At 25.5% G+C, this 24,732-nt stretch overlaps 2 protein-coding genes across 2 annotated transcripts; one reads left to right on the top strand and one right to left on the bottom strand.

Annotated features, from left to right (window-relative positions):
• Positions 1-65: 65 nt before the first annotated feature.
• LOC122509175 lies at positions 66-3,712 on the bottom strand. Its single transcript, XM_043623005.1, has 4 exons — positions 3,481-3,712; positions 2,932-3,289; positions 644-952; positions 66-531 (listed from the first exon to the last, which is right to left on the bottom strand). The coding sequence occupies exons 1-4, from the start codon at positions 3,639-3,641 to the stop codon at positions 136-138; spliced, it is 1,224 nt and encodes a 407-aa protein (XP_043478940.1). The 5' UTR covers positions 3,642-3,712; the 3' UTR covers positions 66-135.
• Positions 3,713-7,640: 3,928 nt separating this feature from the next.
• On the top strand, positions 7,641-24,307 carry LOC122509201. Its single transcript, XM_043623048.1, has 4 exons — positions 7,641-8,251; positions 8,615-8,917; positions 9,393-9,732; positions 23,949-24,307. Exons 1-4 carry the CDS (start codon positions 7,751-7,753, stop codon positions 24,305-24,307), a joined length of 1,503 nt encoding a protein of 500 aa, XP_043478983.1. The 5' UTR covers positions 7,641-7,750.
• The last annotated feature ends 425 nt before the right edge of the window (positions 24,308-24,732 follow it).

The following is a 24,732-nucleotide window of genomic DNA, read 5'->3' as shown; positions in this document are numbered from 1 at the left end:
AAAATATAAAGGCATACGTAGCGTTTGTAAATTGCATTTTATTTAAATTAACTACCGAATTTAATTACTTAAAAATTTTTTAGATTTTATTAAAAATAAATTTTTAATAAACTTTTTTTTGCAGTGTATAGGAAATTAATCTAAATATCCCCTTTGATTGAGAACTTTAATAATTTTTCCCACAGCCGCAATTGCGTCGGGATTTTTAAAAACATCCATTTTCGTCTCTCCAGTCGCTAAAATATCATCAAACGTTTCAGTGTCAATTTCATCTGCAATCATTCTCGGATAGAAAATAAGTGACGAGAAAACAGCGTAAATATTTCTCTTGTAAATTGCTTTTTTCAATTGATCCATTGTCGGTGCTTCCGTTTTACAACAAATTCTCCCCATTGTCATTTTTAGAGTTTGCAAATATACCTCCAGAAAATAATCATCCATTTCACATTTAATATCAATTGCAGGACAAATGCCGAGAAAGTAAAGAAGATCAATTGCTGGCGATGTAAAAATGGTCATTTGATAGTCAATCTGAAAATATATTTTATCCTTCAATACTTTATTTATTTACTGAATTAGTACAATATGCAATCGAAAGTTTGAAAAAAATTACAACGAACATTTTTTTAATTTTAATAATTACCATTAGCATATCAAGGAGAGTGCCTCGTTCGTTAGTTTTAAATAATAAATTAGAGTGCCAACAGTCTCCATGATTTAAGACGCAAAATTCTTCATTGTCATCATAGTCGTAAACTTTGGCAATTCGATTCTCAAAATTCTCTGTCATTTTTAACAATTTATGAGCCGCAGTCACAGCTTCTTGATCAATCCATTTTTCAATTATTGAATTCGCCAGAAGGGAAAGTGTAGACTCCACTATTTTGTACATATTTTCATGTGTTTCTCTACTCATTATTCCGATTTTAAATTGTTTTATTAACTCTGGTTTCTGAATATATAGAGAGGAGCAATTTTTTAGAAATCAAATTTGCTTTTTTTATTTTCATCTAAACAAAATTAATCTTTTAGGAGAAGCACTTTAGGGTTTTCGGTAGGGAAACATACAGTCAGGGTTGCCACAAAAAATTAATTTTGTTTTTCTCTGACTTTTCCCTGATTTCCAGACAAAATTTTGACTTTTTCCTTGATCCTAAAGAATTAGTAGAAAAGTTTACTAATTCAAAAGCAAAAAGTCAGTCACTGTTTTCTAGAATTTTTAACTAAAATTCTTCATTAAATCAATTAGATATTATTAACAATTTTTGAAAAAGTTCTTTAAGAATTTTCAAATCTATTTGTTTAAAATTCAATATTTTACGCAATTTCGATTATTCGAAAATTCTTCAATTAAATATATATTAGAAAATAAAAACATTAAATACTTTCAAAAAAATTCAATTAAACATTTTCAGAAAAATTAATTCTTCAGAATTATGAGTTAAATTTATGGAAAATTCAGATTTTTAAAGATTTTAATTTAAAACCTTTTTAAAATTCAATTATTTCCAAAAATTAACGCTATAATGCTTTTAATATTTAATTATTATCTAAAATTTTAACTAAAATTAATTTCTAAACAAAATAAAAAAATTCTACGAGAATTCAATTATTTAAATACAAATATAAATAATTTGTTGAATAATTGAATGTTTCTTAAAATTGAATTCTTATTAAGAATTTTATAAACAAATATTTAAACAATTGAATTCTATGAATTTTAATAATAAATTTTGTGTTAAAAATAATTGAAATTCTGCTGTGACTTTCATTATTTATGAAAATAATTGAATTCCTTTAAAACAAATTTATTATTTATGAAAATAATTAAATTTTAGTGTAGAATTTCGTTAAAGTTTTTTAAATAGTTGAATACTTTTGAAAAATGTTATTAAAATTGAAGATATTGAATATCATTGAATTGAGGAAAATTTTTTTAAATAATTGAAATTTTGACGAATTTTTATCAAATTTTCAAGAATAATTACATTTTTCATTAAAAATAATTGAATTTCTAAAAAGAGTTTGATTATCTATGAAAATAATTGAATCCCTGTAAAAAAATTTATAATTTATAATAATATTGAATTATTGCGAAGAAAATTTATAAAAAGTTTGTAAATAATTGAATTCCGGCAAAATTTTTATTATTTATTAAAATAATTAAATGTTTGCTTAGAATTTTATTAACATTTTTTTTAAATATTTAAATTCTTTTGAAATATTTTATTAAAATAGTAGATATTAAAAATCATTGAATTGAGGAAAATTTTTGGAAATAGTTAAAATTTTGCCAAGAATTTTACTAAAATTTTTGAAAATAATTGTATTTATTTTTAAAAATATTAATTGCTTTCTTCATTTTGTTTAAATCAACCAACAAATAAAAAATTGCATTTTGAAAATAGGAGTTTATTTTGACAAGAAGTCTTTTTTTTAATGAGTTAAGACTAAATGTAACTTTTTAGAAATTAAATATTCATTCCCTTTTTGTAGGTGTTAGAATCTCATTTTAATTTTAATTAATTATGAAAATAATTAAATGTTTGCGTAGAATTTTAGTAAATTTTTTTTGAAATATTTGAATTCTTTTAGAAAATTTTATTAAAATAGTAGATATATAATATTGAAAATCAATGAATAGATGAAAATTTTTTAAAATAATTGAAATTTTGACAAGAATTCTGCAAAATTTTGAAAATAATTGAATTTTGGAGTAGAATTTTATTATTAATTTATAAAAATCCCTTACTTTTCCCTGACCTGTGGCAATCCTAAGGACCAACCTTGACTACATTTTTTTTAACGTTTGTAACTTTTTTTAATTTCAGACCAATCAATTGCCTAAATTTATTTCCAAAAGAAAAGTTGTAAACAAAGTTGATAAGGTTGTCCAACCTTATTTTTTCATTAATTAAATAAAAATCTTACGTCTTCAAAAAGTGAAACAGAGGCAGCGTGGAATTTTGCTAAACGATCAATAGCCATTAAAGCGTACTGCATAGACAGTCCCTTCTGTCTATCTGGAAGTCGATATCCTTTTGCGCCAAGATCCTCCATTATAATAAGATCTGAATTTTCATTACTGTAAAAAATTTTAGGTCCCATTCGAAAACCTAATCGTTCCTCCAATTGTGGTAACACATCCCACAAAAATTTTATCTCAGTTGGAAATAATCCTTGTTTTCGAATTAAATCCAGTCCTGCGCCTTCGGTATTCGGTTCCTTTTTCACTATTAAACTTAACAAGTTTCCATTCTTGTCGTTTTCTTCTCCATCTTCAATGTATCTTTATCACCCATTTGAAAATTATATTTTCAATTCAGAAATATGTTTAAATGTTTTAAATTATAATTTAATCGAAAAGAATTGTTAATTTTAATAATAATTCAATATTATTATTATTACTATTATTTTTCTTTATTTTTCTTATTTTTCTTACTTTTCTTAAACTGAAATCTATAAATTTGAATTACTAACCTTATGTGAATCCTGCATATATCACTGAGACCATGTTCTGCTTTGGAACTTAATGGATCTTGTTTGACTTGTTTTATTATAAAATTCTGATGACCCAATTCGTTTTGTAAAATTTTCTTAAAAAGTACTTGGTCCGTGTTGTTACGCAACATCTTTTGCATTCAGTTATATAATGATTGAATGATTTAAAATTATCCCAAAAGTTGAAGTCTCTGACTTTTCTCCCCTTCGTCTTATCGAAATGAGTCGGCATTTAAGATTCAATTATGAAAATGTCCACTTAGTTTCGTGCACATATGAATTGCATAATTTTGTGCTATATCATATCAACCAGAATATTGATATGTCAAATATCTTGTTTACTGTTTGAGTAATAATCTTTTTTTTCTCAATTATATTCATATGTTTTTGGTGCTCAGAGAAAGCACAGAGAAAGCATATCAAGAAAAAAAAACTGTTGCTCACAGTTCAAAATTTTGACAATAAACTTTAAAAATATAAAAGAACGTTTTTTTCCTCTCGCCATTTAATTTTTTTATTTATTTCAGTTGATTCAATGAAAGATTAATATTTGTTGTTAGCCATTAGCAATACTTCGACATATTTTGTCAAACTCTGTGCCATATTTCGCCATCCTTTACAGGGTTGTCACGCTTTTGCTCGTTTCAAATTCCCTGACTTTTCCAGGTTTTCCAGCTTAAAAAACGAAATTTCTCCAGGTTTTTAAAACTAAATTTATATTTTACAAAATTAAATAATTCCAATAAATGTTTACAAATACAATCATAGAATTTTCATATAATACTGTATTCCGCATTGTTATATTTATCTTTTTTAAATAAATATTTAGTCATTACCTATAATTTTTCCATGAAAATTAATATTTTCAAAAATTTCAAATTCAAACCGTTTTGAAATTAAACAACTTATAAAAAATTGTTATAAAACATGACCGACTGATAAAATTATTATTTTATATTATAAGAATATTGACTACTGTAACTTATTCAAAATTACTTTTATCACTTCAATTCAATTATTGTTTTCCAGAATTTTTAACTAAAATTTTTCTTTAAATTAATTATTTTTAATAATTTTTGAAAAATTCCTTTAAAAATTTTCAAATTCTTTTGTTTACAATTCCATTTTACGAAATTTCATCGATTATTCGGAAATTCTTCAATCAAATATATATTAGAAAATAAAAACTTCAAATAACTTAAAAAAAATCCAATTAAACTTTTTAAAATTCAAAAGTAAAATGCCATTCACTATATATAATTAAAATTTAGGGAGTTTAATATTTAATTATTATCTATAATTTTAACTAAAATTTATATTTAAATAAATTTTTATTAGAAAATTTTACGAGAATTCAATTATTTAAAATCCAAAAATAAATATAATTTATAGAAGAATTAAATGTTTTTTAAAATAGAACTTTCATAAAGAATTTTATCAACAGATTTTTAAATAGGTAGTTAAAATTATTTTGACGAATTTTAATAACATTTTTAAGAATAATTTCATTTTTCGAAAAATTAGATAAAAATTGTACCTAATAAAAATAATTGAATCTCTGTAAAAAATTTTATTGAATTGAGAAAAGTTTTAGAAAATAATTGAAATTTTGACAAGAATTTTATTACAATTTTTGAAAATAATTGAAATTTTGACAAGAATTTTATTAAAATTTTAGAAAATAATTGAAATTTTGACAAGAATTTTATTATTTATAAGGATAATTGAAATTTTGACGAAAATTTTGTAAAATCTTTTGAACACAATTGAATTTTTGCTAAGAATTTTATTGCTTTTGAAAATAATTGAATTTAACAAAGAATTTTTCTATTTTTGAAAATAATTGAATTCTTTCTAAGAGTTTTATTTAAATTTCTGAAAATAATTAAATTTCTGCGAAGAATTTTATTACTTTTGAAAATAATTGAATTCTTATTGAGACGAATTTTAATGTTTCTTTCTAATTAATTGAATTTGTTTGTGAAATTTTATTGAAATATGTAGATATTGAAAATAATTGAATTTTGATAAATTATTTAAATTAATTAAATTTCTACAAAGAATTTTATTAAAATTATTTTGAAAAAAAATTGAATTGTTAAAAAGAATTTCATTAAAATTTTTGAAAATAATTTAATTCTTTCAAGAAATTTAATTAAAAGTGTATTCATACTTAAATTCTAATAAATAAATTATAGGAAGGCTTTTCAAAATAATTGAATTTCTTTGATGAATTTTAATAAAATTTTTTTATTTATTAATTTTTTTTTATAATTATATTTTTCAAGAAATTCCATTAAAATTGTATTAAAAATAATTGAAATCCTGCGATGAGTTTTATTATTTATGAAAATAATTGAATCTATGTAAAAATTTTGATTATTTATGAAAATAATGGAATTATTGCGAAGAAATTTATAAAGAATTTGTAAATAATATAGAATTCCTGTGAAATTTTTATTATGTAATTAGTTGATTGAAAATTGAAATTTTACAAAATTTTAAATTAAAACCTTTTGAAGTTTATATCTACTTATAAAAATTGTAAACGCAACTCTTAAAATTGAATTAATTTTGAATTACTAAAAAAAATTATATTTCAAGAATAAGCACAATAACTTTAAAATACATAATAATTTTCCAGGATTCCGATCAAAATTCCCTGACTTTTCCAGATTTTTTCAAGGTTTATAAAATTCCCTGAATTCTTAGTAAAAAATATTAGACTTAGTAAATTATTATTTTTTACAGCGTATTTTTGCTTTACAATTTTTCTTTAAACTTTAAAAGAGTTGAATCTGTTGGATAATTTACAAGTGAAGAGAATTCAATTTTTTTTTTTTTTTTTGAAAAATATAGTAAACAAGAAGTCAGAAACATATTTTCATCTTTAGAAACTTTTTACTATTTCCTATACACATATATACCTAAAGAAATATAAATTTTAAAGTCCAACTCATTGTAAATCGAAAAAAAGTAAAAAAGAACGTCAAAAAAGTGAGAAAAATTTTGACATTTCTGTTTATTTTCATATTCGGGGGTTTTTTTTCTCATTCTTCTTCTTCTTGGTGCTGGTCAAGGTCTGGTTTATTTCAGGGGTCATATAACTTTATATATTAGCAAAATGTTTTCGGTTTTTCGAGATTGTTTGAAAAACAGGACTAAAATTTAAAGGCCTGGTTATAGTGCGGGGTGTGTATGCGGTTTCAGAAGTTACCGCAGTGGGGATAGAATATAGAAAGTTTTTGGCTCACAAAATATTGCTGAGAATACGAGCGGTGGTTGTAAATCATCTTCATTCTATCACTGCTTCTTGGCTTTTTATATTTATTGGTTTATGTTTGTTGACGAAAACTGTCAGACTCTACTTTTCATGTTTACCTGCTTTTATTATACAATTTGAACATTTTTTTTTAATTTACTTTTTTTTTTCTAATTTATCAAAATTGTTTGAAAAATATTTGCTAATATTAGTTAAGAAACAGATCGAAAGAAATTTATTCTGAAATAAAAAATTATATATTTGTATTCCTAGCAGATATTTTAGAATAGTCTGTGTACTTAAATTTGTAATAATTTGTACTTAAATTTATAAACTATTCTTAAAAAAAATATATCCTCAATATTTTAGTAAATATTCTAAGATTCTTGGAACGAAATTTAATGAAAAAATCTATTCTTAAATTTTTATTACAATAAACAAGTTTTTAAATCTCTCGACATGATCCGTATATAAAAATTTATTTCCATTTTCTTATCATACTTTCATTTGAGATTTTCCTCTTAATTATCTCACTGTTATAACAAAGTTAAGTAATTAATAATAAGGAATGTAAATGAATGTTTCATGTCCAAATAAAATATTATTATTAAATTTTTCTTGTTTTACTTTTCCAATAAAAATTGAATAGTTTTTATTTTAAAGAGTTTGCTAATTTGTTTATAGTTTCATAAATTTTCAGATAAAGTTTAAAAAATCTACTTTTTGGGTAAGTAAACCTATTTCATAAAAATAAAAGGGGAAAATGTAAAATATTCTTTTAAAACTTGAGTTAACAATGAGGAAAAATAGAAAATTGCGATAAGAGATTGAAAAATTCATTTTTATTTTTATCGTTGCAGTGAATAAAACGTCTGAGTGATTTTTAGACGTTAGTATACAGTTTACATACTATTTTACAGACTTTTAATTACAACTTTACTAAATTTGCTACATTCACCATATTTATAATTAAAATTATTCCTAAATATGGAAATAAACGAATTGGATTTAAAATTTTTCGAGAAACTTCTTCGCGATTATTTAGAAAATAAACAAATCACTTTACTTGGAATGTCAAAAAGTTTAGCTTCTGAAAAAGGAGACAACTTTTTCAGTGAAATTTACAGAATATTTTTAAGATACAATTCTGATTTGAAATGTTCAAGAAAAATAGAAGAAGAAACAATGACATTAATTGTAAAATCAGAAATTACAAACGTGAAGAAAGAGGCGATTCATGAAATGTTTACGAAGGAATTTAGAATTCTTCAACAAGTATTGCCAGAGGTTGAGAAACTCATGGGATGTTCTATTGGACCAAAATTACTCTACAATAATGAGAATGGGAATTTTATCATTATGGAGGATTTAGTGTCACGAGGATTCATAATGTTGAATCGAAAAAATGGTTTATCTTTATCGCAATGTTTCGTTGCTATTGAGAAAATTGCAAAATTTCACGCTGCAACTGTTGCCCTTACTGAAAAGGTACTTTTTCTAAAAATTAATTCTCTATCCTTGAGGTTAATTATACTCTATCTTTTGTTTTGATGCACAAAAAAGTAATTTTCATGGTATCAGAATAATAAACACACTATATTAGAAAATAAACCTTATTTTCAATTTAGTTTTGACTAAAACCATTTACAAAAAGGTTTAGAACTTTCTGATTGAATTTCAGCCTGAGAGGTATTTCAAGTTTTAAAATTAACTAAGTCATCTATACTGGTCATAAACTTAAAGGCTATTACTTTTAAATAATTTTTGTTTAATGATGTAAACAGTTTCATAAGTTGTTTTCTCTATGTGTTTATTTATTTTTTATGTATGAATTGAGAGGTTTTATTTTAGGAGCCAAATACAACAAAATATTTCGTTGAAGGAATGATAAGTGGAAAGTACTCTCAAAATTATTTTCGCTTTCTTGAAGTGTCCTTATTAAATTTATGTGAAGGAGTAAAAAGATGGAATGATGAAGAGTGTAATAAAGCGATAGATAAATTGAAAAATATAATTTCCACTTTAAAACCGAGACTTTTGAGTATGTACGAATATGATGCTGAGGAGTTTTGCGTTTTAAATCACGGGGACTTTTGGACGAATAATATTATGTTTAAAAATGATGACACGGAAGATCCCAGTGATGCTATGCTCGTAAGTATTTGATCATACAAGTATTTACAGGTAAAATCATAAATATTACATATATTTTTACAAAACCCTTTATTAGTTCGCCCCTCAAGCAAAAAATCGTGTTTTCTTCTCCCTTACGAACGGAAATCGCAACTGTTCTTCCCTTACGCCAATAAAACGTGTTTTACGCACAATAACCTATTGTATTAAAAGGAAAATTTCTACTAATTCCTAGTAAACTTCCACTGATTCTAATCTTAAAAAACTTTAAATCTACCAAATAAAATAATAAAATTTTACAAAGAATTAGTGGAAGACTTTTTACTAATTTAAATTTTTAAACTACTATGACAATAGAGTGGAAATTAGTTATGTATTATTTCAATTATTTTCGTAAGCAAAGAAAATTTTAATATTGAATAGAAAGAAATGTGATTAATTGGAAATAATTAGAAGTATAAACAATTAATTAAGAAATGTATTTGCATATTTACAGATAGATTATCAGTGTTCAGTGTATACATCTCCAGCAATTGATCTACAATATTTCCTGTGCATTTGTCCTGAATTGAAAATAAAATGTGACAAAGATGACTTATTTCTCAACAGCTATTTGAAAGTGATGGAAAATGAATTGACAAGAATGAACTGCAAAACCAAAGTTCCCTCTCTGGAAGACTTGAAGAAATCGATTTATAAAAGAAGAATATTTTCGATATTTTCAGGTTTAATTTACTTTCCAAGAATGATGTGCGATAAATCGGATGTTGAAGAATTTAATCAACTTTTAGCTAAGGGAGAAACAAAATTGAATATTTTTAAAAATCCCAATACAAGTAAAGCAGTTCGTAAACTTTTGCTAACTATGAATAATCGAGGATATTTTGATTGAAATTTTAAGCAAATATATTGAGACAAACACTATACATAAAAATTTATTTTTATTACACTTCTCTAATTATGCCAATTAATTAGAATTATTAACAATTTATTTTTTATTCTAATTTACATTATTATTAATTTTATCATGCTCAGCTAATTCGGGGTTGCCACAAAAATTTTATTTTATTTTTCCCTGACTTTCCCCTAATTTTCAGACAAACTTTTGACTTTTTCCCTGACCCTGAAGAATAATCTGATTTACTTCAAAAATTATATTAGATACTCAAAAAAATGTTCTATTACATTTGACGAATTTCTGAAATTGTAAAATTATTATTCGAAAACATCAATAACTTCTTTTTTAAATAAATATTTAATCATTATTATTTTTCTATGGGAATTAAGTTTTTCAAATTCAAACCTTCTGAAATTTAATAACTTATCAGAATATTATTATGAAGAAATTGAAGATGACAGAGTGATAAAATAATTATTTTTTATCATAAGAATATTGTAACTATAAATTCAAAGTATCGAAGATTTTAATTCTGAACCTTTTTCAAAATTCAATTATTTCTAGAAATTCACGCTATATATATATATAGCGTGAATTTCTAGAAATAATTGAATTTTGAAAAAAAATTAAAAAAAAAAAAAATTTTTTTTTTTTTTTTTTTAAATTAATTTTTTTTTTTTTTTTTTTGTATTATATATATACTTCAATGCTTTTTTAATATTCAATTATAATTAAAAATTTTAAGTGAAATTCATTTTTTAATCAATTTTTATTAGAAAATTTTTCGAGAATTAAATTATTTAAATACGAAAATAAATAATTGAATATTTCTTAAAATTGAATTTTTATGAAGAATTTTATCAAAATTTTTAAAAATAATTAAATTCTTTCGGCGAATTTAAACAAAAATTTTAAGAAATAAAGGCAATTTTCTATCATTTTATTTAAAATTTTATAAATAATAATTGAAATTCTGCCATAGGTTTTATTTATGAAAATAATTTAATTATTGAAAGGAATTTCATTAAAAAATTTTTTAAAGAATATATTTCCTGTGAAGAATTTTATTTGTGGAAATAATTGAATTTCTCAGAATCTTTTGAAACTTTTTGAAAATAATTAAATTCCATCGAGAAATTTCATTAAAAAATTGAAAGTAATTGAAATTTGAGGAAGAATTAAAAAAAATTTTTTTTAGATAATTGAATTCCTGTGAAAATGTTTATTTTTGAAAAGAATTTTATTAAAATTTCTTAAATAATTGAATTGCTTCGAAGAATTTTATTTTTTAAGAAAATAATTGAATTGTTTCGTAGATTTTTATTTTAATAAAGCATTTTATTAAAATTTTTTAAACTAATTGAATTCTCGAGAAAAATTTTATTATTTATGAAAATAATTGATTTATTGCGAAGAATTTTATTCCAATTTTTTGAAATAATTGACTTTAAGAAGAATTAAATTGAAAATAATTGAATCGTATAGGAAAATTTTATTAAAATTGCAATTTTATTAACTAAATCTTGTAAAGAATTTTTTTAAATAATAATAGAATTTTTAAAAGAATTTTATTTAAATTTTTCGAAATAATTGAATTTCTTAGAACTATTTTTTTTCAATTCTCTGAATATATTTAAATTCTTTCAAGAAACTTGATTAAAAAATTAAAAATAATTGAATTGGTGTGAAGAAATTTATAAAAAATTAGTAAGTATTTGAATTCCTGTGAAATTTTTATTAAAATTTTGTTTAAATAATTGAATTTTTTTGGAAAATTTTATTAAAATAGTAGAATATATTAAAAATAATTGAAATGAGAAAAATTTTTGAAAATAATTGAAATTTTGCCAAGAATTTCATTAAATTTTTTGAAAATAATTTAATTTCGGAGAAGAATTTTATTATTTATAAAGATAATTGAAATTTTTAAGAGAATTTTAAAAATTTTTTGAAAATTATTTAATTTCTGTAATCAGTATAGTTGTTCTTAAAATTTCTATATTTAAATTCATAAAAAATTGATATTTTCTAAAATTTCAAATTGAAACCTTTAAAGTTTATCCATTTATGAAGATTGTAAACGCAACTCTTTTGAAATCCAATTAATGTTGAAATTTTTAAGTAAAATAAATTATTTATTAAATAATTTATGAGTAATAATTTTATGATAGTTCTTCAAGAATTAAGTTTATTTAAAAAGAAATATTATTGTCAGAAATAGAAAAAAATTGAAGGGTTTATATTAGAATTCTTGTCAATTTCATAGATTATGAGGTAAGCAAAAAAGACACGAAAATTCTGAATTTTCTTAGAAAATCTAAAAATTTAATTTTTTCCAGTACTGTTAATAAAAATCTCTGACTTTTCCCTGATTTCCCTGATTGAACTGTATTGGCGCAAAATTCAAAGAAACGAAAAATTTAATTTTGTGTATACGTTTTTTGCCCCAATTGGATATCCTTATAGAAGATGAACTGTGAGTGCATTATTATCTCACTTGCCTTTATGGTATTTGGAAAAATTCGGTCTCTGTAAGGTGAAATTCTAATTTATCTAAGTAAGATGGAAATCTTATTGTACACTGCTATCCATTAAACTAATCCTTGTTTTGTATTTTCTATTTCTTTTACTACGAATAAGTAACAAGTGTTCAAGTAATACAAGAACAGCTTTTGATTAATAATGAAAAATATGAAAATTGTCATACCTACGTCGAGTCTTCATTTAAAAAAAAAAATCAAAAGTATTTTCACCGCGAGAAAGGAGACGCACTATTAAGTAATTTTCTTGACAAATAATAATCCAACAAACGTAATAACACTTTTTTCGACTCCATTCAGGGTAAGTTTAATGCCATCCGGATTAAATTTCAAAACTCATGTCTTCACATTATTTGTCTAACACCTTTTTGTGTCAGTTTTTGATGAAAGCCTTATGACACTTTTCGTTTATCTTGACGTTGTGGGACGCCAAAGAATTTCATAATATGGTTACAGTTTGCTGCTCTTGTAAATCGAAGGATTTACTTTTATCCTCGAGACGATTTTCAGATATTTCTCATTCACCTGCGTATATAGGTGGAAAAAGTCATAATAACAATCGGCTTTTTTTTAAAGAAAGATTTCAACCCTTCGATTGAGTTTCTTTCTCTTTTTATTAAAAATAAACTACACGAGAGTAGGAAAAAATTGCCATGGCATTTCTAATTTATCAATTGAATAGGTGAATGCTGGAAATTCTATGAGAAGGGAAGAAAGGTGTTATTCAAGTTGAAGCGTTGACCGATCTTTTTAGGTGAAATCGTATTATATAGTTATACACATAATATCTGACAAATCGGTGATTCGGTTTATTTCTGTACGCTTTTTTAGGAATCCACTTTATTAACCGCGCGCACTATTACAATATTCGAGAATATATTTATATCACACTGAAATTAATTGGATTTTTTCGGTGAGAAGATTTGAAACTTTTTAATGGAAATAATAAAATATACTTCAGATTTAAGAAAAATTTTTCAAATTTCAATGCGTTAAATAAGCTTCTTTATTTTTTAAATAAGTAAATATTAGGTAGAAATATACACAATTATTTATTATAGACATTAATTAATTATATACTAGAAACAATTCGGGCGCGGCTAACTTTTTACTTATACTCACATTTTTAAAATAAAATTTAGCAATTTTAAAAATAGTAGAATGTAAAAAATTTAATATGAATTTGAATGAATACGTAGCTTTAATATTATTATAACTATAATAATCATATATTCTGACACAGGGAATTCAGGGAAAAGTTATCAGGAATTTTTATTAAAAGTACTGAAAAAATTAAAATTTTTAGAATTCATAAGAAAATTCTGAATCTTGGCGTCTTTTTTGTTTGCCTCATAAACTATATGAAATTACCACGAATTCTAAAACAAAACCTTCAATTTTTCTACTTCTGACAATCATTTCTTTTTAAATAAAGTTATTTAAAAAGAATTAAGTAATTCTTGAAGAACTATGATAAAATTATTACTTAGAAATTATTTAATGAATAATTTCACTTAAATATTTCAAAATTAATTGAATTTTAAAAGAGTTGCGTTTACAATTTTTTCATAAATAAATTAACTTTAAACGGTTTCAATTTGAAATTTTATATAATTTCAATGTTGAATGAATTTAATTAGAAATTTTAATGAACTTAGATTTATGAAAAATGTTAATAATTCAAATTCTTCTGAAATAAGTTACATTTCTAAATATATATTTAGTTAATATTAAGAATAATGGATTTATAAAAGAATTTTAGTTAAAAAAACTAAAACAATCGAATGTTGAAGAAGTTAAAAATATAATTACAGAAATTCAATTATTTTCAAAAGTAATAAAATTCTTCTCATAAAATTCAATTATGTTTAAAATTAAAAAAAAATTCTCGTCAAAATCCCAATTATCTTTGTAAATAACAAAATTTTTCTCCAAAGTTCAATTATTTTCAAATGACAATAAAATTATTCTTGTCCTAATTTCAATTATTTTCAATATCTTTTAGTTTAATAAAAATTCCACAGGAATTCAATTATTTACAATATTTTTTATAAATTTCTTCGCAATAATTCAAAAATAAGGTTTGAATTTGGAATTTTTCAATGTCTTAATTCCTGTGGAAAAATAATAATAATTAAATATTTATTTAAAAAAAAAAATTATTTATGTTTTTGAATAATTTTACAATTAAAGAAATTCGTAAAAATGTAACGGAACATTTTTTTTTAGTAAAATTTTTTCCTTTATTTTCTAAAAATTAAAAATTTTCATTTTCAATGAAAATTTGTAATTGACTAATAGAATTAATAAACATTTGTTTCATTTATTTTTAAAAAAAACTTTGAATTTTATTAAAACAATTGTAATTAAAAAATTGAAATAATATAAATTATTCCCTTATGAAAATTGAAAATTTTCTACAAAAATATTATGAATAAACGGGAATATGTAATGTTTTTTTTCCCAAAATAAAAGACTGAGTTTGTGAACAATATTGTTATTGAGAAATAAAAATTATGCATAAAATGGGTATTTATTTACTATTTCTTAATCATAATTTTTTAACAAATTTTCTATTTTTTATAAATAAACAAGAGAAAAATTTGTATAATTTAGATCAGTCAAACGAAATTTGTTATAAAAAAGCATATAATAAACAAAATGGGTAAAATTTTCATTTGTTAATCATCATTTTTTTTAAATTTTCTAATTTCTAATATTATTTTATTATAAATCATGAAAAAATTCCTGCATATTTTCGATTTGTCAAACAATATTTTTTAAAGAAAACAAAAGTCAAAAGCATACACAAAAACTAACTTCAAACTGCGGAACGAAGATCATTATAGTTAGATAATAATTAACATACTAATAATTACATTTTTTACCTTATTGAATCCGAGTCGAAGAATCGGAGTGATCAATTTCATGTTTTTTAATAATATTCTTCGAAGTTATTGAATTTCAAAAGGTTTGAATTTAACATTTTTGAAAATCTTAATTCCTATCGAAAAATAATAATGATTATATATACATATTTATTGGAAAGAAAACTATTGACGTTTCTTTCAGTATTTAATTATTTTTAGAGTGAATCAGAATATTCTTTAGGATCAGGGAAAAAGTCAAAATTTGTCTGGAAATCAGGGAAAAAGTTAGGGATAAACAAAATAAAATTTTTCTGGCAACTCTGTTTTTATTTTCCACAAAAAAATAATAAAAAACGAAATAAATAATTTGTAATTGATGTGATAAGTTGAGAAATTTAAAGAAAAAATTGGTATTATTAGGGACAGAAGTTGGATACAGGGACGTGATTTCTATTCGAATAACAGGAGCTAAATGCGATTACGATCTCGTTTTATAAAGTGGGGTGTATATATACGGGACACAATAAACTGTAGTGTAGTGCTGAAACTCATGTCGTGAGACACGTGTCATGCTACGAGACTGATATTGTATCATCGTTATACACGTGACGAACACTTAATAAAAGCACAATAATATCTTCAACAAAAAATAACTACCACTCTTTAAAATCTAATTTATGTCCTTGACTTTGATTATTAAAATTGCAAACATTACTTTCCCCTTCATTTATTAATTCTTGTTAAATCATTATTATATGTAGAAAATCAGTATTTCAAGAACAATTTTTATCGCAGGGAAAAAAATAGTTGCAATTTTAGCAAAATAAAATTTACAAATTTTTTTCTGATGCTCACTTACTTTCAGTCCGCTCTTTACTAAAATCGTTTACATTAGAAACATTGTTGACTATGAATCTTAGCCTTGATAGTATTACTTTAAGTTCGAAAGTTGACTAAATCTGGTTTTACTTTTAAAAATTGTCTACTTTTCAATCATTTTGGTTTTAAGATGTAAATAGTTGCAGACTTTGTATTTTCAGTGTTGTTGCAATAGTTGTTACATCTGAAAAATAGATTTTAAAAATTCTATTGTTGTTACAAAATTTTTTATTCAAACAGATTTGTTATCATAAAAAATTGCAGATTACTCCAATTCATGAATTGTTAGGACAACAAAATAAATATTTTGTATTAACAATCCAAATGGAAAAATAATAAGTGATTATTCCGAACTCTTGTTTTTAGAGTAAAAATAGTTATATTTCGTTATATATTATACAATTAAAAAAAAATGAAATGAATATGATGATAAAATTCTAAATTTTCCGTAATGTTTTATACAATTGTAAATACTGAAAAACATGCGAGAGAAATATAAATAAAAATTTGTGAAACGAGAAGAAAAGTGTATGGTGTACGAAGGGGAGGAACGGTGTCAATTTGTCGTCCAGTATATAGAGGTCCGGCAGACCTTGTTTGTTTCCAGGAGAGTGTTATTTGTAGAAACACAAGGACTCCTACGTGCAAAGAAGAACAGACAGAGAGAATGGTTAACTCGAATATAATGACGTCCTGATGCCAGTTTCTTGTTTCAGCTTCAAGAAAAAGCGATGGTAACGAGGTCGTGGCAATCGGCTGTTTCTACTTTTTCCTTTTCCCTCCCAACATTTTCTAACAATTCTTCGGGAAAATACAAGCGTCCGAGATTTTCCTTCTTTCTACGTAAATATTTCCAGCATTCACCACACTATCGCTTCTATATTTCACACTATGAAAAGAAACATTTATTTTAAGGGATAAACGCAGTCTTATTTCAAGTTGCAACATTTTTAAGATAATAATTTTAGTTCCGATTTTTAACTTTTTTAATGTTTTATATGAATTTAAAACAATTTTCAACTACACTGTAAAAAATTTAGGGAGTTAACGAACTCGGGAGTTGGGAGTGAAATTTTTCGAGTTAAAAATCAACTCCAAAAGAGAGTAAATTTCCAACTCCCTTCATTCAACACACCCGCGCGAGTTATTTTTTCCTTGGGGAGTTAGCATTTGGGTGTGAAATTTTAACTCTCTTTATTTAACTCCCCTGGCATTAACTCCCCAATGGGTGCGACTTTTATAGACCCCCCGGGGGAGTTAAAATTTAACTCCCTTTTTTTACAGTGTAAAAGCTTAATTTCAGCCTTGCGTTAAATTGATATAATAAAAATAATTTATTAAACATCCCTAAGAATTGTGAAGGAATCTTTATTTATATATATCTTTCTTAAATATGGAGAAAGTGGAAATATTTTCACTCTTTCAGTCTATTCTTAAAAATTGGTTTTTATAAGTATATACTGTAAGTTAGTTAGGTTTTGCTGAACTATTATTCGCAGTGCTCCTATTTTGCATAATCTGTTAGCAAAAGTTAATATCATAAATTTCAGTAAAATTTACAACACTAAGACGTAAAATGACAGGATATTATTGAATAGTGTTATACAAAGTGTAAGGAGAGACGAAGACCAGTTACCCCCAAATTTCACCGCATTTTACGTAAACACTTTGTAAAACTTTATTACACCTACCTATAGACTAAAATTTCCCTTCTCTTGTAACTATAAGACTTTGTCTGTTTGTTTTCAACTATTATACAATCTTGAAAGCTTCTTCAAAACATGTTTAAACTTTCACAAATTTTCTTCTTTACACAATTAAAAATTAACACACACAACACTTTAAAAAAATCTTTCTCTCAGTCCATTTTTGACAAAAACTACAGTTTCAAATTTAAAAATAGGCTACTTTTCAATAATTTTGCATTTTTAAAATAAGAACCTTTCCAGATTTTGTTTTTTCTGTGAAGTTTACAAGTCATGCATTTGTTTTGAAATAAACTTCTATTCGGTTATTATTTGTACTAGGTTCAAAATAAAATTTGGTTCAAACCACCATTTCTTTGGATGTAAAGAAAACTTTCGAAAACAAAAAAAAAAAAACATGTACTTTTTTTTGCTCTTCTCGCACTTTAAATTCGACCTGAAAATTGACTTCATGAAGAGACTGTTGGCGTTTGTTTGCAGAGGAAAAAAAAGGAAAAAAAACATTATAAAAGAGAATACGAGAAACTTTTACTATTTGCTTGTATATATACAATTGTTGTGGATGCAGGGACTGAAAGCTAGCTATCTTAAAATGCCAAGGATCCCTTGACTCTTTATACAGAAATTGACCCATAAATCCAGGATTATGATTTACTACCCTCCGGAAGAAAGATCCGTGTACCTTCTTTCGGTAAATCATGAATGCACTTTCAGCCGCAGATTTCCAAAACATACCGGTGTATATTGCCCAATATCAGACTTTCGAAAATATTGTAAATATTTGACAACTTATAAACATAAACCCCAAGTTTACAAAATTGCATTCAATAACCATTCTTAATAGTTTTATGACAAGAGTTGTGTATAATTATCGTATAATGGTGCAAATATTTAAAAATATGATAATTCGTGTTTGATTTTATGTTGATTCTTGAGTGATAAACAATGTTTTGTTGATTTATTTGCATCTCTTCATCACTGGTTCACTACTTGAAATAGTGCTGCAGTAAATAATGTTTAAGCCAAAAAGATTACTTCATAAAATAATGATTCAGCAAATAAAATTACTTCATCAAATATACTACTGCAGTAAACAATAAATTCAGCAAAAAGTGCTTCAGGAAACACAACTTCATCAACAAGAACTTACTCAGCAAATAATGCTTTAAAAAATAATTTTGCAACAAATAAAACTACTTCATCAAATAATGCTGTAATAAATAATAAATCACCAGAAAATGCTTCAGAAAAAAGGTTCAGCTAAAGATTACTCAAGCAAATAAAACTATACTTCAAATAATATATGATTTAATAAAAAAAGGTTTCAGCAAAAACGACTTCAGCAAATAATGCTTTAGCAAAAATGCATCAGGAAAAAAAGCTTTAGCTAAAAAAACTTCTTCAGAAAATAATGCCACTTCATCAAATAAGCTACAGTAAATACTACTACTTCAAATAATGTTTCAGTAAAGAAAATTATTTTATAAAATATTACATTAAAAAATGTTTTAACAAAAAAATTACTTCAGCAAAAAATACTTTAGCAAAATAAGTACTTTAGAAAACAAAGATCCATAATGATTTAGCAAAAAATATGCAACATACACAATCAATTAGGAAAAAATTCTTCAGAAAAAACTTACAAAAACTGCTTCTTCAAATAAAACTACTTTAAATAATGCTTCAACAAATAATATTGCAGCAAAAAAAAAAATGATTGTAGTTAAAAAATGCTTCATTAAATAATTCTTAGGAAAAAAGCTTCATCAAAACAAAACTAATATAGCAAATAATGTTTTAGCATAACAAATAATTTAAGTAAATAATTCTCCAGAAAATAACAGATCTTAAGCAGATAATGACCCAGCCAAAAATTGTACAGAAAAAATTCTCCTTAAATAATGCTTTAACAAATAATGTTTCAGAAAATAAAACTACTTTAATAAAAAAAGAATGCATTAAATAATGCTTTAGCAAAAAATTCTGTAGCAATTAAGCCCTCAACAAATAAAACTACTTTAAATAATGCATTAGCAAAAATGCTTCAGAAGCAAAAGCTTCAGCTACAAAAACTACTTCAGCAAATAATGTTTTACTTCATCATATATGCTTCAATAAATAAAAATTCTTTAAATAATGCTTTAACAAAAAATATTTCAGCTTGAAAAACTACTGCAGCAATAAAGAATGCAAATTAAACATTTTTACATTCTCATCATATGAGAAAGTATTAGTTTTGGTCGAAAATTGACTTTCGCTAATTTCATGAAATCTCGACGTTTTGGGATCCCCTGAGTCCGAAAAACATGGTCTAAAAAAAGTGTCTGTCCGTATGTCTGTCTTCGTGTCTGTCTGTAGACACAATGGTGTCGCCACGATAACTTTTGAAAAACTTATTGTATCAACTTGCAACTTTGCATGCACAAAGTTAGTGTTAAAATACAGATCGAGTTCGTTAGCCAGCCATTTTCGTCGAAAATTACACAAACTACAGTACTTTCAAAAATTTAAAAATTCAATTTTTTCAAATTTCAATGTTTTTAACTTTATATTACTTTAGATTAGAAAAATACAAACAACTTTCCTCTACAACATTTTTTCATAGAAAGTCAAATTTCGGAGTTATAGGCTCTTAAATAACAAAAAAATACTCAAAAATCCTAAAATAACGCTAAAAATCAAAATTTCTCAAAGAGAAAAAAATTATTACATTAATTTCCACATATTCTCACCCCATTGTACTCAAAAAATGCTCACATTAACCAAAAACTAGTAATTTCCGGAAAAACCACCGTATATATATATTTTTTATCATTTTTTTAACAAAAAATCCATATTCCGACTCAATTATCTCCAAAACTATTGCCTATGGGAGCTTGCTACCAGAGACTTTTTTTCTCGTCTTACCATCAGCTACAACTTTGCTGTTGACAACTTTTCACTAAACTTAAAACTTTTCGACTTATTTGCAAAAAACTAATTTTTTATTACATTCTCATCATATGAGAAAGTATTAGTTTTGGTCGAAAATTGACTTTCGCTAATTTCATGAAATCTCGACGTTTTGGGGTCCCCTGAGTCCGAAAAACATGGTCTGTCGATTACGTCTGTCTGTCTGTCTGTCCGACGATAACTTTTGAAAAACTTAATTTTTTCAAAAACTTTTTTCGAATTTTTGACTTTTTGTCTCAGCTTAGTGGAGGTGTTTTACTTTTGCTTGTTAAAACGATGGGTAAATATCACATTCACTGTATCCAAATTTACATGTTTTTAATCATACACTTGATATATATTTACAAATCACGTATATAGGGAAAACGGGACATAATGGCTAAGGGGCGTAATGAATAATTGTAATTTATTTAATAATCGTAAATCGAAATGATTTCACTCCTAAGACAACTTGATGTACTGCAAGTTTCTACAAAGGTTGATTATTTATTATTCAATAACTATTGTAAGAAATATAGTAGAAAATCTGTATTTCACATATGAAAGTAACTTTTCAAAATTTTCATTTTTTCATTCTAATTTTTTTAAAATAACTTTAAAAAAGAAACTAAAATCGCGTTTTAAGCTTGAAACATTTTTTGAGGGTCAATTTTAGATTTTTGATTCACACTTACTGTATTGATAAAAATTACAAAATATTTCCTAAGTACCCCTAGGGCGTGTTGGCTAATGCAACACGCTATGTATAACCCGTGTAGAAATTTACCGTGGAAGTGTATGAGAAACTGTCCAGTTGCGCTAGATTCAATCTAGCAACTAGATGGGAAAAATGGACAGGCTTGAACGAGGGATGTAACACTAGCAACGTCAAGATTTTGTACAGTTATTTTGTCTAGTCCTTGTCTAGTAAAATAAATCATTCCTAGCCAGTTCCTGGATATTAAAATAAGCAGTTTCTACATACTGGGAATAATTGTTAGGTTTATAAATAATAGAACAATATTTTTCAACTTTACTCTTTTGTTTGTTTAACTTTTAAACAAACAAAACAGTAATACAAAAGTATTTGTTATTATCACAATTCCTCTTACAATTATTTTTGAAATTAATTGTAACATATTTTGCTACATTGGATTTTTTCTTTAAAACACAAACACATTCACTATAAAGATTCGTACTTGTATACCGATAATAAAATTAATTGTATATTATATTGTTGCAATCACAAAAAATTTACTTAAAATTACCAAAGTTTTATTACTTATTATGAACATTATAATATGAAAAACAATCTAGACTATTAATGATGACATCACATGTCCTTTTTCTAATAAATCTTTTTTTCGCTGTAATATATTTAAACTTGTACACTGTCCCTGTTCAAAAATGGAAAACTGAAAACTTTTCACTAGATTTATAAATTTGATTTTATCTTCACAACAAGATAAGTTACAATTGTAGACTCTTGGTTTCTTTTCATCAAGCACTACGTCAAGAACTGATTTCGTCTGCTAGCTTAGTAGACTCTCAGAGCCACCTTCTCCACGAACTTGTACTAAATTCTTAAGTCAGCGTCCTAGACAGTGCCCAGCTAATTCTTGGACAACCTGCTATACAAACTTGTACTGAATTTTCAATTCAGTATCCTAGACAAATTTTAGCCAGATTCTAGACTGTCTTCATAGCGAAGAAAATAAAGGGGAAAACTGTACATTAACATTTCGGGGCCAGGACAGTTTATTCAGAATAATTTTCCACGACAAATGCTATATAGCTGTAGTCTATTTCTAGGAAGGCCACGACAAATTTCTACACGGGAAAGAGCAATACCTACGATACCGACGAAGTGTACGTTCATTGTAGAAAAAAAGTAAGCGTAATATAGGGACGTTCGACTTTTTAAAAGAAAGCTGAGATACTAGAGTAACTTTTCTAGGTGATAAACACTTAATTAAAACAAAAATGTCCGTGTAAATCAACAAAGAGTGAAAAGTTAGCCATTACGCTCCGGTCTACACTACACAAAAACCTTGATACTAATACTTTAAGAATATTTTATCTGCTTCTGCAAATCATGTTTCTGCTAAGAGAGTTAGTATAATTAAAAATAACTTCACAATCTAAATAATCAAGACCAAAAATATACATTTAAATCCACTTTATCTCGCTATCATCAGCAAACAAAAACATGTGATGAGAATGTAATCCTTAAAGTCGTAGTAACTTTAAGAAAAAAAAATGTTTTACGAAACATATAATAGGAAACAAGAACAAGAACACAAATAATGCACAACAATTGCAGACCGCCGCAAGCGAAGCGAGCCATTTGCGCGCGAAGCGCGCAACAACACACGGAGCGCGAAGCGCGACGTGTGGAATAATCGCCGGAGCGCGAAGCGCGACGATCAATATTCGCGCGCCCCGAGGCGCGCTGAAACTTGCGAGCGAAGCGAGCCCCCGCGCGAAGCGCGGATGAGAATGTGTCCGCGCTTGCGCGGACAGATTTTTTAATAATACTTTTACAAATAATACTGCAGCAAAAAATGCTGCAGTATTTGATGCTTCAGCAAAAAATACGTCAGGATAAAAATCTTCAACAAAAAACTATACTGAAACAGATAATGCTACTTCATCATAGAAAATAACTTCAGCATATTAATGCTTCAGGAAAAAAATCTTCAGCAAAAAAACTATACTGAAGCAAATAATAATGCTACTTTACCTTACAAAGCAACTGCAGCAAGAAATGCAGTAAAAAATGCTTTACCAAAAAAGCATAAGGAAATAAAATAAAACCACTTCATCAAATATTGCTGCAGTACATGATGATTCATCAAGAAGTGCTTCAACAAAAATATAGCTTCAGCAAAAAAAACCCATTTTGGGAAATGATGCTACTTCAGTAAATAAAACTACTTCAAATAATGCTTTAAAAAACAATATTTCAGCAAAAAGAAATTACTTCAAATATCCATTTTCCATAGATGTGACAAACATAAAAACGAATTATATGAAACTGGAAAATGAGTTTACCATTTATATTTCTTTATTATTACCATTTATAATGGTAACTATATTAAATGCGGTTAATGAGCTTAAGTGGTGAGAATTTTTAGAACAACCAACCAAATTAATCCAGTGGTTTTCCTAATGAATTTAATTATTTGACTCATCATATTCCGGAATTACGTCGTTGTTTCTTTATAGGGTCACGCCTGCTCCTTCGTCTCTTTTCTCAAATTAGGCATTTTCCGATCGAGGGTGACAAGATCCCACGAGCCCGCATTTCAAATCTTACGCTGTCTTTCATATTTAGCAACAATTTTCCCAAAAATTCGATTGAATACTATTACAATAATGACAGAACTACAATACCTCGCCACAGGTCATCGGCACTTGAGATTGATTTCCAACTCCTACAGCCCACGGGTCTATTGTCCTCTATTTATTTCGTTTTATTAATCGCAAGTATAATAATGCCCCTAGATGTAAACACCTCCATTTTTCTCGTTCTCTTCAAATCTATGGGAATTTCGGTTCCTAATACTGTTCAAACATGGTGTTAATGCGGAAGTGTTTTTTTTAAAAAAACAATCTAATAGTTTTCTCTTGGAAGGTTTCATGGAAATGTGACAGAAAAAGATGCATGTAAACAAAACGAAAACATTTGAGATCAAGTTGACCAAAAAATTTCGAGAGCCACACCTTCGGATATTTTTGTTCGCATAATATTGAACAACATCCTGTTGACCGATGTGTTTTTTTTTTTCTCACTTGAGGATTTGGGATTATGTAAGAAACGAACCTTAGCCTTGAGGACATGTGGACTTTTGGACAGGAAGTTGAATCGAGAAAAAGGAAGAGAGAGAAGGAGAGAGAAGGAGAAAAATAAGAAAAGCGGAAAGTAAGATTTTTATTAGGTGCGCAGAATATGAGAGAATAGCCTATATTCTTCTCCTTTCATTTCTTTTTTGACCCTCGTGACTAATCG

Source organism: Leptopilina heterotoma, unplaced genomic scaffold, assembly GCF_015476425.1.
Source record: "Leptopilina heterotoma isolate Lh14 unplaced genomic scaffold, ASM1547642v1 Lhet_6, whole genome shotgun sequence".
In the NCBI taxonomy this organism is placed as follows: Eukaryota; Metazoa; Arthropoda; class Insecta; order Hymenoptera; family Figitidae; genus Leptopilina; species Leptopilina heterotoma.
Note: the sequence above shows the minus strand (reverse complement) of the source record. Positions and strands in the feature narration are given on the sequence as shown.

What these genes read in the sequence shown, in the direction of transcription:
- LOC122509175 (XM_043623005.1), bottom strand. Translation starts at nt 3,641, where the DNA reads ATGCAAAAGATGTTGCGTAACAACACGGACCAAGTACTTTTTAAGAAA. An exon ending in ATATGCAGGATTCACATAAG is followed by an intron (nt 3,290 to 3,480) that starts GTTAGTAATTCA and finishes TGGGTGATAAAG; the next exon opens with ATACATTGAAGATGGAGAAG. An exon ending in CTCTCCTTGATATGCTAATG is followed by an intron (nt 532 to 643) that starts GTAATTATTAAA and finishes ATATATTTTCAG; the next exon opens with ATTGACTATCAAATGACCAT.
- LOC122509201 (XM_043623048.1), top strand. Translation starts at nt 7,751, where the DNA reads ATGGAAATAAACGAATTGGATTTAAAATTTTTCGAGAAACTTCTTCGC. An exon ending in CTGTTGCCCTTACTGAAAAG is followed by an intron (nt 8,252 to 8,614) that starts GTACTTTTTCTA and finishes GTTTTATTTTAG; the next exon opens with GAGCCAAATACAACAAAATA. An exon ending in TTTTAAAAATCCCAATACAA is followed by an intron (nt 9,733 to 23,948) that starts GTAAAGCAGTTC and finishes GTTTCTTTATAG; the next exon opens with GGTCACGCCTGCTCCTTCGT.